General features: G+C 41.2%; 1 protein-coding gene across 2 annotated transcripts in view; it reads left to right on the top strand.

Moving 5' to 3' along the window:
* The window catches only part of ift81 (intraflagellar transport 81 homolog), a 69012-nt gene that overhangs the window by 10476 nt on the left and 45403 nt on the right, over positions 1-13133 (top strand). For both annotated transcript variants that reach the window (XM_060932335.1, XM_060932336.1), the window contains exons 3-10: positions 756-936; positions 1399-1488; positions 3073-3138; positions 5669-5779; positions 6004-6088; positions 6477-6640; positions 9263-9355; positions 12461-12604. In XM_060932335.1, the coding sequence (XP_060788318.1) occupies positions 756-936; positions 1399-1488; positions 3073-3138; positions 5669-5779; positions 6004-6088; positions 6477-6640; positions 9263-9355; positions 12461-12604 (934 nt within the window). The remainder of the gene's footprint in view (positions 1-755; positions 937-1398; positions 1489-3072; positions 3139-5668; positions 5780-6003; positions 6089-6476; positions 6641-9262; positions 9356-12460; positions 12605-13133) is intronic.

Genomic DNA, 13133 nt, shown 5'->3' on the forward strand with positions numbered 1-13133 from the left:
TCTTAACACCAGTAGTGCCAATGATCTTCTCATTGTGATGCGAGTTGTCAACAAATCCTATAACTTGGTTCATGAAACGCGCTTACAAAATATTTTGACTGTGAATATTTATTGTGTAATGGTGCAAAGTGAGAGAGAGAGAGAGAGAGAGAGTCAATCCCGCCAGCAAAAATAGAGAAAAAAAGAGCAATCTCACCTCTTCAGATGTGGGTTTAAGTCCTACAATACATTCCTCAAAAAGGGCGTAGAGGAGCAAATTAATCATTATTTAATTAGCATTCAATTTATTCCGGACCATTAAAGACACCGCCTTCCGTGTAGAATCATAGGTCATCCTCGCCACCATTTTGGAGAGGTCAAAGCGGAGAATAAAGATTAGCTGCGTTTAACTGTACCAACAGGTTTGCCATCCAAACGAGATCACATGGGATTACCTTTCACAGGTGAGACTGGAAAAACACTTTTCATTGTATTTGGTCATTATAATGTAATTTTACAAACAGATTTTCCTGACTTTGTGGCTAATATGCATCCTTACTTCTTCTATTGTTCTGGTGTCTCCGAAGGGACCGTCTTACAGCGCCCCTAGAGGTGTGGCATGTGTATTGCATCGTTTTCAGCAAGCGTTGCATTGCCATATGGACCTGATATTTTACTGATTGTTGCCCATTTGGACGCGATATATTTTTAAATAACATCTCGTTGCCGTTGTCGTGTGGATGTAGCCTGAGTTTCTGCTTGTCTTTGCTTTCCAGGAGCAGTTTCCGGCAGGGCTTGGTGACGGGCAGTAAACCGGTGGTGCACCCCATCCTGCACTGGCTGCTGCAGAGAGTTCCTGAGCTGAAGAAGAGGGTCTATCTGGCTCGCTTCCTCGTCAAGTTGGACGTGCCTGCCGAGTTCCTGGCTGATGAGGTCATCGCTGAGGTCTACCACCAGGTCTGTGCTCTTTTGGAGTCAGTGGACAAAATGTTTCACTGAAACAGCTTGTATTACATTTTTATGCTGTTTTTAGTGGATTGGAAATTGGGTTATAACTTTAACAGCTGAATCTGATATCAACACAGTTTAATTATGACCCGTGCTTTATTTAACAGGCTTTGGTTTTATGAAAGTAAAAAAAAAAACCCAGGAAATTATAAACGCAGCTGAATATGTAGTATGTGCACAGATCATGTTAAGAATTTTAGTGCATGAAGAATGGTCTAATTTGTACTTAATAAGATCATCAGCGTTAACTTTATTACAGTTTAAATATGATTCAGTTCAGCTCTTCCGCTTCAGCGGTATTAATTTGCCTGAATAGAATCGTTTCTTGTTTGCTGTTCTGTATACACCATCTGTACTTTTTGTGATATTTTATGCAGTATGTAATTCTTGTGTGATTTATTATCCATATAGTACGAAGAGTTGGTAGAAGGATTCAAGAATTACCATAAAGAGTGTGAACAACTGAGGAACTTTGGATTTTCTGCAGCTGAGATTCGACGGGTACGAGAGGAGTCTTTATAAAGACAAAAACACTTGTGCTGTTTTAAGGCCTGGTCCTACTGGCCAATGGACACAAAACGTATGCAAAAAGGATACAGCGGACGAGCAAAATTTCGGGGGTGGCTCTATCCGTTTTCATCCGCTCCAGAAATGGACAAAATTGGCGAAAATTTGCGAAAACAGAACGGAAAAGAACGGACATGGGTAGTATATAGCGGGGATGTTAAACGCATGTTCATAGGAAGCCAAGCGGATGGAAGTGGATGACAGCTCCGAAGGGGTTACCGGTGATAACTGAGAAGCGGACGCATAGCAGAAAGAGCGGATGCATAGCAGATGAAAGGGATGCATCACGTACGCCTAACGGAAACAAAGGGGATGTTGCGTGGATGTATATCGGATGCAGACCGTTCACTGCGCATGCGGGGGGTATGAATTGCGTCTGCTCCGCGGATATAAAAGGATGCAGCACGCACGCCGTCAGCATAAAGCGGAAAGACGTGCTGGCGGCTACATCGATACATCTCTACTACATCTCGTTTTTGAAGAAGGCTACTCCCCCTTTTTATACAAAATATCGATTGTCCGCTAGGTGTCCTTCTACATACTCTAGACATACTCCAGACATCCTAAATATAAGAGATACATCCCAGATATAAACGCTTTGTCCGTTTTGAATACTTTATGTACGAGATGCATACGCTTACATCCTTTCTATTTCCGTGCTACTAACGATGAATAGACGTTTCATGTACCTTATCTTTCCTCCCTCTTTCCGTTTTCAGCTGCAGCGGATGTGAGTTGCGAGGATGCCCAGAGGATGCAGAAAGGATACAGCAGACGTTTAACAGATGATAACGGACATAGAACGTTTGTTGCTCGTATATGTCGCGGATTTACATCGTACACGGCGGAAAGTTCATCCGTTCTAAAAGTTTTGTGCAGCTCAAAACTTTTTGTGCGGATGAAATCACAGTGGACGGATGCTCGATGGATAGAGCGTATGAAGCACGTATGCAATGAGTACACAACGGATGCATAGCGTTTTCCAACGGATGGCAAATATTTTTTTACGTTTTACATCCTCTTTGCTTCCATAAGTGCAGTGGGACCGGGCCTTTAGACAGCATAACAGCAGTAATTAATGTTAAAATAACTTTTCTTGACTCTTGGAAATAAAAAGGAATAGTGTTTTAAAATAAAATTCCCTGCCAGAATTTTTGTAACAATAATAGCAAAATATTGAGATTGTTTTATTCTGATAAAAATGTGATTTATATGAATTTGTAATGCTGCAGACATCTTTAATACTAATTGGCTAGCTCATACAAATTCACCTTTCAACGTGCTGCATTTCTGGTGGCCTATTTAAACTGAATTTTTGACATTCTTGCAAAAAAAATAAATAAATGATGAAAATTAGGAAAGCATCCCAACCCATCCCATCACATTGTCTATTATGAAGCCATCAAATTAATCTTTTTTTTTTTAATGCTGTTTTGGAACCCATTTGCCTTTGACCCATTAACGTAATTATTAAAGAAGTTAAAAGTTAATAAACAGTGATGGAATTTGTTATTACAGGACATCGCAGCAATGGAGGAAGAGAAAGATCAGTTGATTAAAAGAGTGGAGCGTCTGAGAAAGCGGGTAAGCAGGGCTTTGTCCTCAGACTTGTTTCAGTAGTCAAATATCTGTCTCATAAAGAATAGAATTGTGGGGGCGTCGTGGCTCAGGTGGATAAGGCACCATACCATAAATCTGGGGACCTGGGTTCTATTCCGACCCGAGGTCATTTCCCGATCCCTCCCTGTCTCTCTCCCGCTCATTTCCTGTCTCTACACTGTCCTATCCAGTAAAGGTGGAAAAAGCCCAAAAAGAATAGAATTGTGTACTGTGAGACAGATTGACATTTTATTAATTTGTATATGTTACAGGTAAAAAAATTTTAACCTAGGTGGTGATGTTTTTTTTGACCTGGGGTAAAATTTTTAACCTAATTCATAATTTCTAACCTAGGTAAAATTTTGGATGATTAGCTCATCCGGCCAACAGGCGATGAGTTTATGCCATCATGTGTTGTCCGGCATCGTCCACATTTCACAAAAATCGCTTCTTCTCTCTCAATCCTTCACCGATTTTTATTCTTTTTGGCTGGAAGGTAGGTCTGCCTGGGGTGCATGTACTGTAGCTTCTACCCAAATTTGCATAATTGCAATTAATAATGAAGATATGGAGTAGTTAAGCTCTAACGTGCAGTTTCCACACAAATCGCTTCTTCTCCCTCAATACTTCCCTGAAGGCTTGAAGGTAGGGTGCATATAACTTCTACCCAGATTTGCTTAATTACAATTATTAATGAAGTTATGGACTAATTAGGCCTTAATGAGCAGTTCAGCGAAAATCACTTCTTCTTAGTCAATTCCTCGCCATTTTGGATTCTTTCTGGCAAATAGGTCGGTATTCCTAGGGTGTATATACTGTCTATATATAGCTTGTATATAGTGTATATAGCTTGCAACATTGATTGCGCAAGGTGGCCCACTTTAGATTGTTCCTTCTGGACTAGACGGAGTCGGAGTGAGCTACGCCGTCACTCACGGTCTCATTTAAGATTCTTAAAAGAGATTTTCCATCACTTCTTTTGTCTCTTTCTTCCATCCACTTCCTCCCTGTCTACACCTACCTAGGATTTCCTCTTGTCTGTCTGTCTGTTTATTCCTATCTACCTAATTAGCATTTTTAAAAATATCTTTTTTTATACTTAATCAGGATTTGAACTCACAACCTTCTGATTCTTAGCCCAACACCTTAACCACTAGACCAGCAACAGGAAGAGTGATATATATTTTGAATTATTAATGAGTCCAGTCTTATTACGTCATCAAGTAGTTTCAAATACAAACTCTTCCCAAATCCTAACCCTAAACCTAACCCTAGATATACTAAGGCTACGTTCACACTGCAGGCTGAAGTGACTCAAATCCGATCTTTTCGCCCATATGTGACCTGTATCCGATCTTTTATTGACAATATGAACGACACAGATCCGATTTTTTCAAATCCGACCCAGGCCGTTTGGATATGTGGTCCTAATTCCGATTCCTATCCGCTCTTTTCATATGCGACTTCAGTCTGAACCGCCAGGTCGCATTCATCCAACTTACACGTCATCAACAAGCCACAAACGTCACTATTCTGCGCTGAAGTAGGCGGCGGGTCTCTCAAAAAAAGTTACAACAACATGGCGCATAATCACGGGCGCAGATAGAGGGGGGGACGGGTGGGATTCGTCCCACCCAGATTTAAATTCACTTCGTTCGGTCCCCCCCACTTATAGGGAGGAAAAAACGTCTATGCTGTCTTTCTTTGCATAAGGCAAACCTCATGGAAAAATCAAAAGACTAATTACCATTCGGTTTATTGAGGTGCGCAGCAGTGTATACATAGTTGCAACAACTCACATAAAACAAAACAAAGACTGATATTCGGTTGGTTGAGCTGCGCAGACTGCACAGGTTGCGAGCTCGAGCTTGGTTGCTATGGTAACCCACAACAAGTTTGACAGGCATATCGGGGTTGGGGTTGGTTTGCTGGCAGCTTTGTCCCCCCCAGTTTTTTGTCCCCCCCAGTTCAAAAAACGTGTCTGCGTCCCTGCGCATGACATCAATGCGAGGGACGCTTCGGGCTGTGAAGGTTCTGAATCTTCTCAATGGAAGGACGCAGAGGTTAGGGAGCTGATTTCCATTTGGGGGGATGCAGCTATTCAAGCTAGATTGGATGGGTCATACCGCAACCGGGCGGTTTTACTTCCGTAAACACTGGCCATGCTCACTGCGTGTGACGTTGTCGTATCCTGCAGTGCGCATGCGGAACACTTTTAGGTCGCTTTTCGTTCATACTGAGGATCACATACAAGTCGCATATATTTGTTAATGTGAACGACCTCACAAAAAAATCGAAATTGAGCATTAAGCCTTGCAGTGTGAACGTAGCGTAAATCTCCCTAATACAAGTAGCAAATTATGAACTGGGTTAAAAATTCTACCTAACATACAATTCTGACCTGTAACTTATATCCTCTTCTGTGTTCAATCTTAACGTGTACAATATTTGCTTCATTTGTGTTCAATCACAATTGTGTTCAGTCTTAGTGTGTATTACTTCATTTGTCCAAAAGGTGGAGTCTGTGTCTAACCATCAGCGCATGCTAGAGGTGGCCAGGCAGCTTCGGGTGGAAAAGGAGAGAGAGGAATCTCTGGCTCATCAGAAACACGAGCAAAAGAACCAGGTACCTACAGGCACCATTTATTTTGCTTAAACGGTTCTAATACAAAATAAAAATGCTTTGACTGTTGTGAATCAGACTCCGAGCTTCATCTGGGACATCATATCCGTATATCTGTTCGATATATATATATATATATATAGTCGAATAGCTGCATCTTTCCAAGCCAAGAAGATCGATTTTATGAAGCATGTTACACATACAGCATGTTCGGTTGCACATTTCAGCTGTTCCAGGCCGAGCAGAGGAGACAGAGGTGTCAGCTCCAGCTGAAAGACTTGCGACAGGCAGCAGCAGATGCCAAGCCTGAGAGTGAGTAGACCATGGAAAAAGTCCCTGTGTCCTGACAGTGCATGACAGAGGTCAAACAAACGTCATCTGCCCAAGCGTCCCATTAAACCGACTCCTTTTAACCGTATACCATATAAAGGCTTCGTATGATGATATGCCTTTTATAAGTATCACATCCAGTCCATCATGTGACTAAACTATGGTGTAAATTTTCCTGATCACTAGATTTTCAACAGTGCCGCTATTTCAACAAATGACCGCACATGATACTTCCTGGCATTTTTTTGTGCGTGTTCTCTAAAATTAGCAGAAGTGTTATTTTGCAAATGAACTGTCTGCACTGCATATATAGTGTGTCATGTGGGAGTGTGCTGTGAGATCGAAGTGCCAAAAGGCTTCTCTGTTGCAGGCCTGGTGAAGAGACTGGAGGAGGAGATCAAGTTCAACTCCTACATGGCATCAGACAAGCTGCCCAAAGAGCTGGAGCGTCTCCGCAGCAAAGTGCACTACCTGCAGAAGGCGGTGTCCGAGCCGGCCATGGGCCACGCCGAGTTGGATGAGCTGGAGGAGAAGGTCACATTGCAGTATATGTTTTATCCGGGTCTTGGTTCAAATCTCAGCACAACACCTACTGCCTTTCAAAATCTTCTCGTTTTCCTCTTCACCTCAAACGTAGTCGTTCACATTTGTTTCATGAACCGTACACTGGAGCTGAATCTAATGTTGCTAACGAATAATGGAAGCTAATAACCTCCACTTTAACACTGCATGAATGCCTCAAACCGTCTCCGCGTATTAGGTAAGCTCAATTTCGGTTGCATTTGACTTTCCGTTAAACATAAAACTGGACATTCTTTCCCAGTACGTAGTATGAGGCCATTCTGTGCACTTGTAAGAGTTTAAAAATATAATTGTATTTTAGGGTCGATGATGTTAATATAGTTTTTATTTCAATATTATATTTTTACACATTCGTATACATATACCACTGTTGAATTCTTAAATCAGATCGATCAGAAGGTATTGATTAATCAAAATGAATGTCTTAAAGTAATGATGGACTGTCGTTTCTCTTTACTTAGTTGAGTTACTTAGTTATTCCATGAAACCGAGTCGTACATGAGCTGATGGCCGACGAGGTGTATAGCGCTGAGTTGGCTTTAAGCCATGTACGATGACATTGAATGGAATAACGGTTTTATTCTATCCACATTCACTGGATTTTGAGAAACGAAGCATTTTTATTTTTTGCAAATTCTATAAATAAAAACTTTATACAAAGCGTCCGACAAAATCATTTCCGCTTAGAATGTAAACAAATCTGTGAAATGACGGTAGCAATTTGTGAAAATGCTCTAATAATAATTCTTAAAAAATGAAAAAAAGATATGTTCATACCATCAAATACTTTCATTCCAGATTTTGTTGCTTTTTTTTTTTGTATTGTATTTTTTGGGGTTTTCTTTTCAAGTAGAGTTTTTATTTCGTCCTCGGTTGGTTCAGCAGCACACACCGCCATTTTGTTTTTCTCTACTCACGGTATAGACCCCTTTCACATGACGTCACCGCGCCGCGAGATTTTGTTAGGCGCCATATTGGAAGACCAAGTACATGCACTCACAATATAAAACAAAGTACGAGCGAGAGTAAAGTGACACGATGGATGATAATTCTGGTTATGTGAGTACATTACCAGCTGCAGAAAGGGCACGGTATGTGGAGGAACTGGCTGTGATTGATGGGTTTGACCCATATGATAAGACTCGCGGCAAGAGAGAATGGAAACATAAGGAGGACCTGACACCAATTCTGCCATCTGTTTGCTACCCAGACATTGTAAGCTATTTGTTGTTTACATCCAGTGCCTACACTCAGTGTTCGAACTATGCCGATATTTTTGGGGGGTCCCTTTTTTTCCCTTGGGGCGCTTGCGCTTGTCTCGGAGCGCGGATCTCCAAACACATGAGAAGCCTTGCGCTTGTTTCAGAGTGCGGATCTCCAAACACATGAGAAGCCTATCTTACGCACATATCACGCGGACTCCACACCTCCACACACGCATCGCATCTGAAGTCATAACTCATCAGGGGAAATCGTGTCCACATTGGCATGTTCAAAAAACAACCTCGTGTCAACAATGATACCACACGCAAGAAAAAAAAAAAACAGTCAGGCTACTCAACAACCAACCTGGCAGCAGCGAGCAAGCCCCAAACCATCCTAAATTATTATTATTATTAAATTGTAGAAGTCTGGGAGGCTTGCTCCTCATACAGTTATCAACTTGGGGCCAATTTAGCATGTTTTAAATCTGAATTTCTTGCGTTTGCTTACCTCAAAGTGTCCGCAGATCATGCACAGACTTATCCATTATATCCACAGTTTTTTGCCAAGTCTCACACAGGTTTCTTTCAAATCTACTGTTGGGCCAATAAATCATAAATAAAACAGCTCAGATTTGTTTAAGTCGTTTGCCACTCCACTTTATTCTCGTGGGTTCACATACCGCTGCCGTTATTTCCCCCTAATCACGAGTTTGTTGGTCTTCCAATATGGCGCAGGGTCTGTTTACTTCCGGTTTCGGGTGACGTCAGTGAAAGGGGTCTATATGAGCTGATAGCCTAGTAGTAGAGTAGCCAATCAGAGCATGTGATTGCTCATATCCAGTGAATGTGGATAGAATAAAATGGATTACTACAGTTGTGGTGTTGAATAGGGCTATTTACTGTATATTTACTATTTACTGTTTGATCTCAAACGCATTAAGAAGGCAAGAAACTCGTCCACTAATTAACTTTTGACGAGGCACAGCTGTTAATTGAAAAGCATTCCAGGTGACTACCTCATGAAGCTGGTTAAGATAATGCCAAAAGTGTGTAAAGCGTCATCGAGGTAAACACTGGATACTTTGAAGAATCTAAAGTATGAAACATGGTTTTTTTAAACACTTTTTTGTTTACCACATAATTCCATATATGTTCCATGTGTTATTTCATAGTTTTGATGTCTTCAGTATTCTTCTACAATGTATAAAATAATCAAAATACAGAAAAAATATGTAACTAGCTGCACAACATCCCATTTCCATTTTCTAATGTTCTCCAGATCATTTAATTTCCAACACGTTTTACTGTTTTGTTTTGGTTTTTTTGATGGACCTTTGACAAAAGTATTTTTGTTTCTCCTGCTGACCAGATTAAAGAGCTCAATCAGTTCAACCAGGCGATGGAGAAGAAGATGGCCAGGACTGACCCAATGGATGATAATCTTACTCTGTACAGACAGCAGGTAGGAGCACTTTTATCTGTCAGATGTGTAAAATCTTTTTATTTAAAGCCCTTATAATAGACGTTATCTGTGGCATGGATTCCCCATGGAAACGTTTCTTTTGCTGTGTTCACACTTATACCGGTACGAAAGTGGTATAACTGTATCGATACAAAGTATACCGGTACAGTTTAGTGCATCTGTCCACACTAGCGAGAAATGTTTGCGGTTTTCTTTCACGGTAGTTGAAATGCGCATGCGCGAAATGTTTCCGTGATTACCGAGTAACTTCCTTCCGAGAATATGTGGCATCCTTTATTTCGAGATCTCGAGAAAACAAAACAATTATTCCGTGATCTCGAGAAAACAAAACAATTATTTCATGATCTCAGCTGGATCACTGTATCTCCGTCGGTAGAGACGAAGCCGGGCCAGTCTTCTGCGGAGGTGCCGCGGACTAATTTTGAAATGATCCCTTATTAAAAGACTTAATGCAATCTCTCCCTGTGTCAACCCCTGATCAAAATATTGCCTTATTAGGTGATCGATTATTCCAGACATTCTAATGGCCAAAGTTGCGTCTATACAGAATGAGAAATAGCCCCAAAGTCAGCATATCACAAGTCTCTTGGCGCACCTGAATGAACCATTTCTCAGCTGTTTACTCGAGATCATGAAAGAATTGTTTTGTTTTCTCGAGATCACGGAATAATTGTTTTGTTTTCTCGAGATCTCGAAATAACGGTTTTGTTTTCTCGAGATCTCAAATTAGTTGTGTTGTTTTCTCGAGATCGTGAATTAATTATGTCGTTATCTCGGGATAACAAGGTGAATAAAAAAAAGGATTATATGAAGGTCCTCTCTCGGCTTCCGTACGGATGAAACAACCTGTGTGTGCTTTTTGTTGTCAGTGTACAGTCTGTATTTCTGGTGGTCATTTATTCAGTCGAATCGTATAAAACGCACGAGGCAGTTGAGAAAGAAACAAAGAAAACGAATCTCCGTTCTTCACTATTTTATTCAGCGAAGACATAGATTGAGGTGTGTGACTTTGCGCATGCGCATTATATTTGTGTCGATACAGAGCCGCTTCATCCGTCCACGCTACAGCGAAGCGCTACAGTACCGATACTGTACCGGTACGAAACCCATACATTTGTGGGTTTCGTACCGATACAGTTATACCGCTACAGTACCGGTATAGTTGCTAGTGTGGACAGGTGTTGCGGTACGAAAGTAGTTTCGTATCGGTACAAAATCCCTAGTGTGGACAGGGTATTTGAGATACTGATCCATGTTGACATGTTTGCATCACATAATTGCTTCAGATTGGTCAGCTGCACAATCACGCTGTGACTCTGTTATTCTACTCCATCCCGAAAGTGCTCCGTTAGATTCGGTTCTGGGGACTGGTGAGGCCACTGATATCCACTGAACTCACTGTCATCATGTTCATGGCACTGGTTTGACATGACCCATGCTTTTTGACACGGCACATTATCATGCTGGAATAATAAGCCGGGCATTACATTTTGATCATTAAAGGATGCAGCAGTATTAAAATAGGCTGTGGCATTCAGCCGACGCTCAAGTTGTGTCCAATAAAGGGCCTAAAATTTGCCCAAAAAATTATTTAAAAATATTCCCAGCACCATTACAGCAGCAGCAGCCTGAATTGTTAAAAAATGAAAAGCCAGTTGAGGCCATGGATTCATGCAGCTGCTGGCTAATTATGACATCACTATCTGCATGCTGGAGAAGAAATCAATATTCATCAGACCAGGAGAAGTGTTTTCCAATCTTCAGCTGTTCAGTTTTGTGAGCTTGTGCCTACTGGAGCCTCAGATTCCTGTTCCTGGCTGGCCAGAGTGGAACCTGATGTGGACTTCTGCTGTTTTTTAGTCCAAACACCTCAAGGTTTAATGCGTGGTGCATTCGGCGGTGTAGTGGTTAGCATTGTCGCCTCACAGCAAGAAGGTTCTGGGTTCGAGCCCAGTGGCTGATGGAGGGGGCCTTTCTGTGTGGAGTTTGCATGTTCTCCCCGTGTCTGCGTGGGTTTCCTCCAGGTGCTCCGGTTTCTCCCACAGTCCAAAGACATGCGGTTAGGTTATCATGAAGCAGCCATGGCCTGAAGGTTGGGCTGAAGTGCCCTTGAGCAAAGCACCTAACCCCCCCCAACTGCTCCCCTGGGCTGCTCTGGGTATGTGTGTGTTCACTGCTTCAGATGGGTTAAATGCAGAGGAGGAATTTCACTCTGTGCTTAAGTCTATGCTTGAGTGATAAATAAAGGCTTCTTTTGCTCTTCATTCTCAATTCAGTTTAATTCTTATTTGTATCGTGCTTTTAACAACGGATATTGCTTTTAAAATCGTCACAACCCAGAGGCGAGTTCCGAGTTGCTTTTCTGCTCACCACGGTTATCAAGAGTTGTTATTGGATTTGCCATAGCCTTCCTGTCAGCTCATTCTCCTCTGACCTTACTCGACAACAAGATTTTTTTTTTCCCCAACTGCAGAACTGCTGCTCACTGGATTTTTTTTGTCCCTCCATTCTTTGTAAACTTTACAGAAACTGTTGTGTGTGAAAATCCCAGAAGATCAGCAGTTTCTGAAATAAACCAGCTGCTGCTACATGATTGGTTGATTGGATTATTGAATAATCGTATGAAAGAGCAGGGGTAGTGGTGTTCCTAACAAAGTGTTCAGTAAGGTGTAAAAGTGAACGTATCATTTTTGTTCCTGTACTGGAAAATATGTTAATTCTTGCTTTTGGTATTTGCTCATACTTTTATAGATAGGGATTAGGTTGAAACACATTTGTCTGGAACATTTCCTCAAAATGTACTTCAGATTATACAAATTTCATCCCTCCCTGTTCCTGCATGTATTAATAAACAACTCTGAACTCGAAAGAGTGATTTTGAAGAATGTCTCTCATCTGTGTTTTTCATATTGATAACAGCCAGATGTTTATCATCGTTCCATAATGTTAGTGTCATGTTTTGATTGACGAAAATATCGTCTTCTTTTTTTTAATGAATAAATAGTACAGCAGAAGTCATTTGCTTTTTTGATAGGCCTTTCATGGTGGCATTAATGGAAACCCGTAAAATGTGCTGTTTTTTAGGCTTCCATTATAGCACGTAAGAAGGAGGCAAAAGCAGAGGAGTTGCAGGAGTGCAGGGAGGAGATGGCCTCCATCACAAGAGAGCTGAATGCGAAGAACCAGGCTGTGGGACAGGGAGGAGTCGAGATCATCCGCTCAGACGAGGTACAGCACAGCAACACGCTAAAACTACACTACATCATGAATATACCTCGCTTCAGCATTCATTATAGGGCCGCTTAGAATGTAAACAAACCAGCAAAATGACAGTAGCAATTTGTGAAAAATGCTCTAATAATAATTCTTGAAAAATTAAAAAAAGATGCGTATTTTGTTGCTTTTTTTTGTATTTTTGGGGGGTTTTGTTTTCGAGTAGAGCTTTTCTTTCATCCTCGGTTGGTTCAGCAAAACACTCTGCCATTTTCTTTTCTTCTTTTTTTTGGCGGTTCACAAACCAACTTAAAGATGCATTACTGCCACCGACTGGGCTGGAGTGTGGAACAGGAGATATTGGGGAGGGAAAACTATTCTTTTATTTAGTTATTTCTGTTTCTTTTAAATACTTCATAACAAAGTGGTGTATCTGACGTGATGCACTCCACCATTTTGTTTTTCTCTACTCACGGTATATGAGCTGATATCCTAGTATTAGAGTAGCCAATCAGAGCACGTGATTGCTCATATCCAGTGAATG

Source organism: Neoarius graeffei, chromosome 10 (assembly GCF_027579695.1).
Source record: "Neoarius graeffei isolate fNeoGra1 chromosome 10, fNeoGra1.pri, whole genome shotgun sequence".
In the NCBI taxonomy this organism is placed as follows: domain Eukaryota; kingdom Metazoa; phylum Chordata; class Actinopteri; order Siluriformes; family Ariidae; genus Neoarius; species Neoarius graeffei.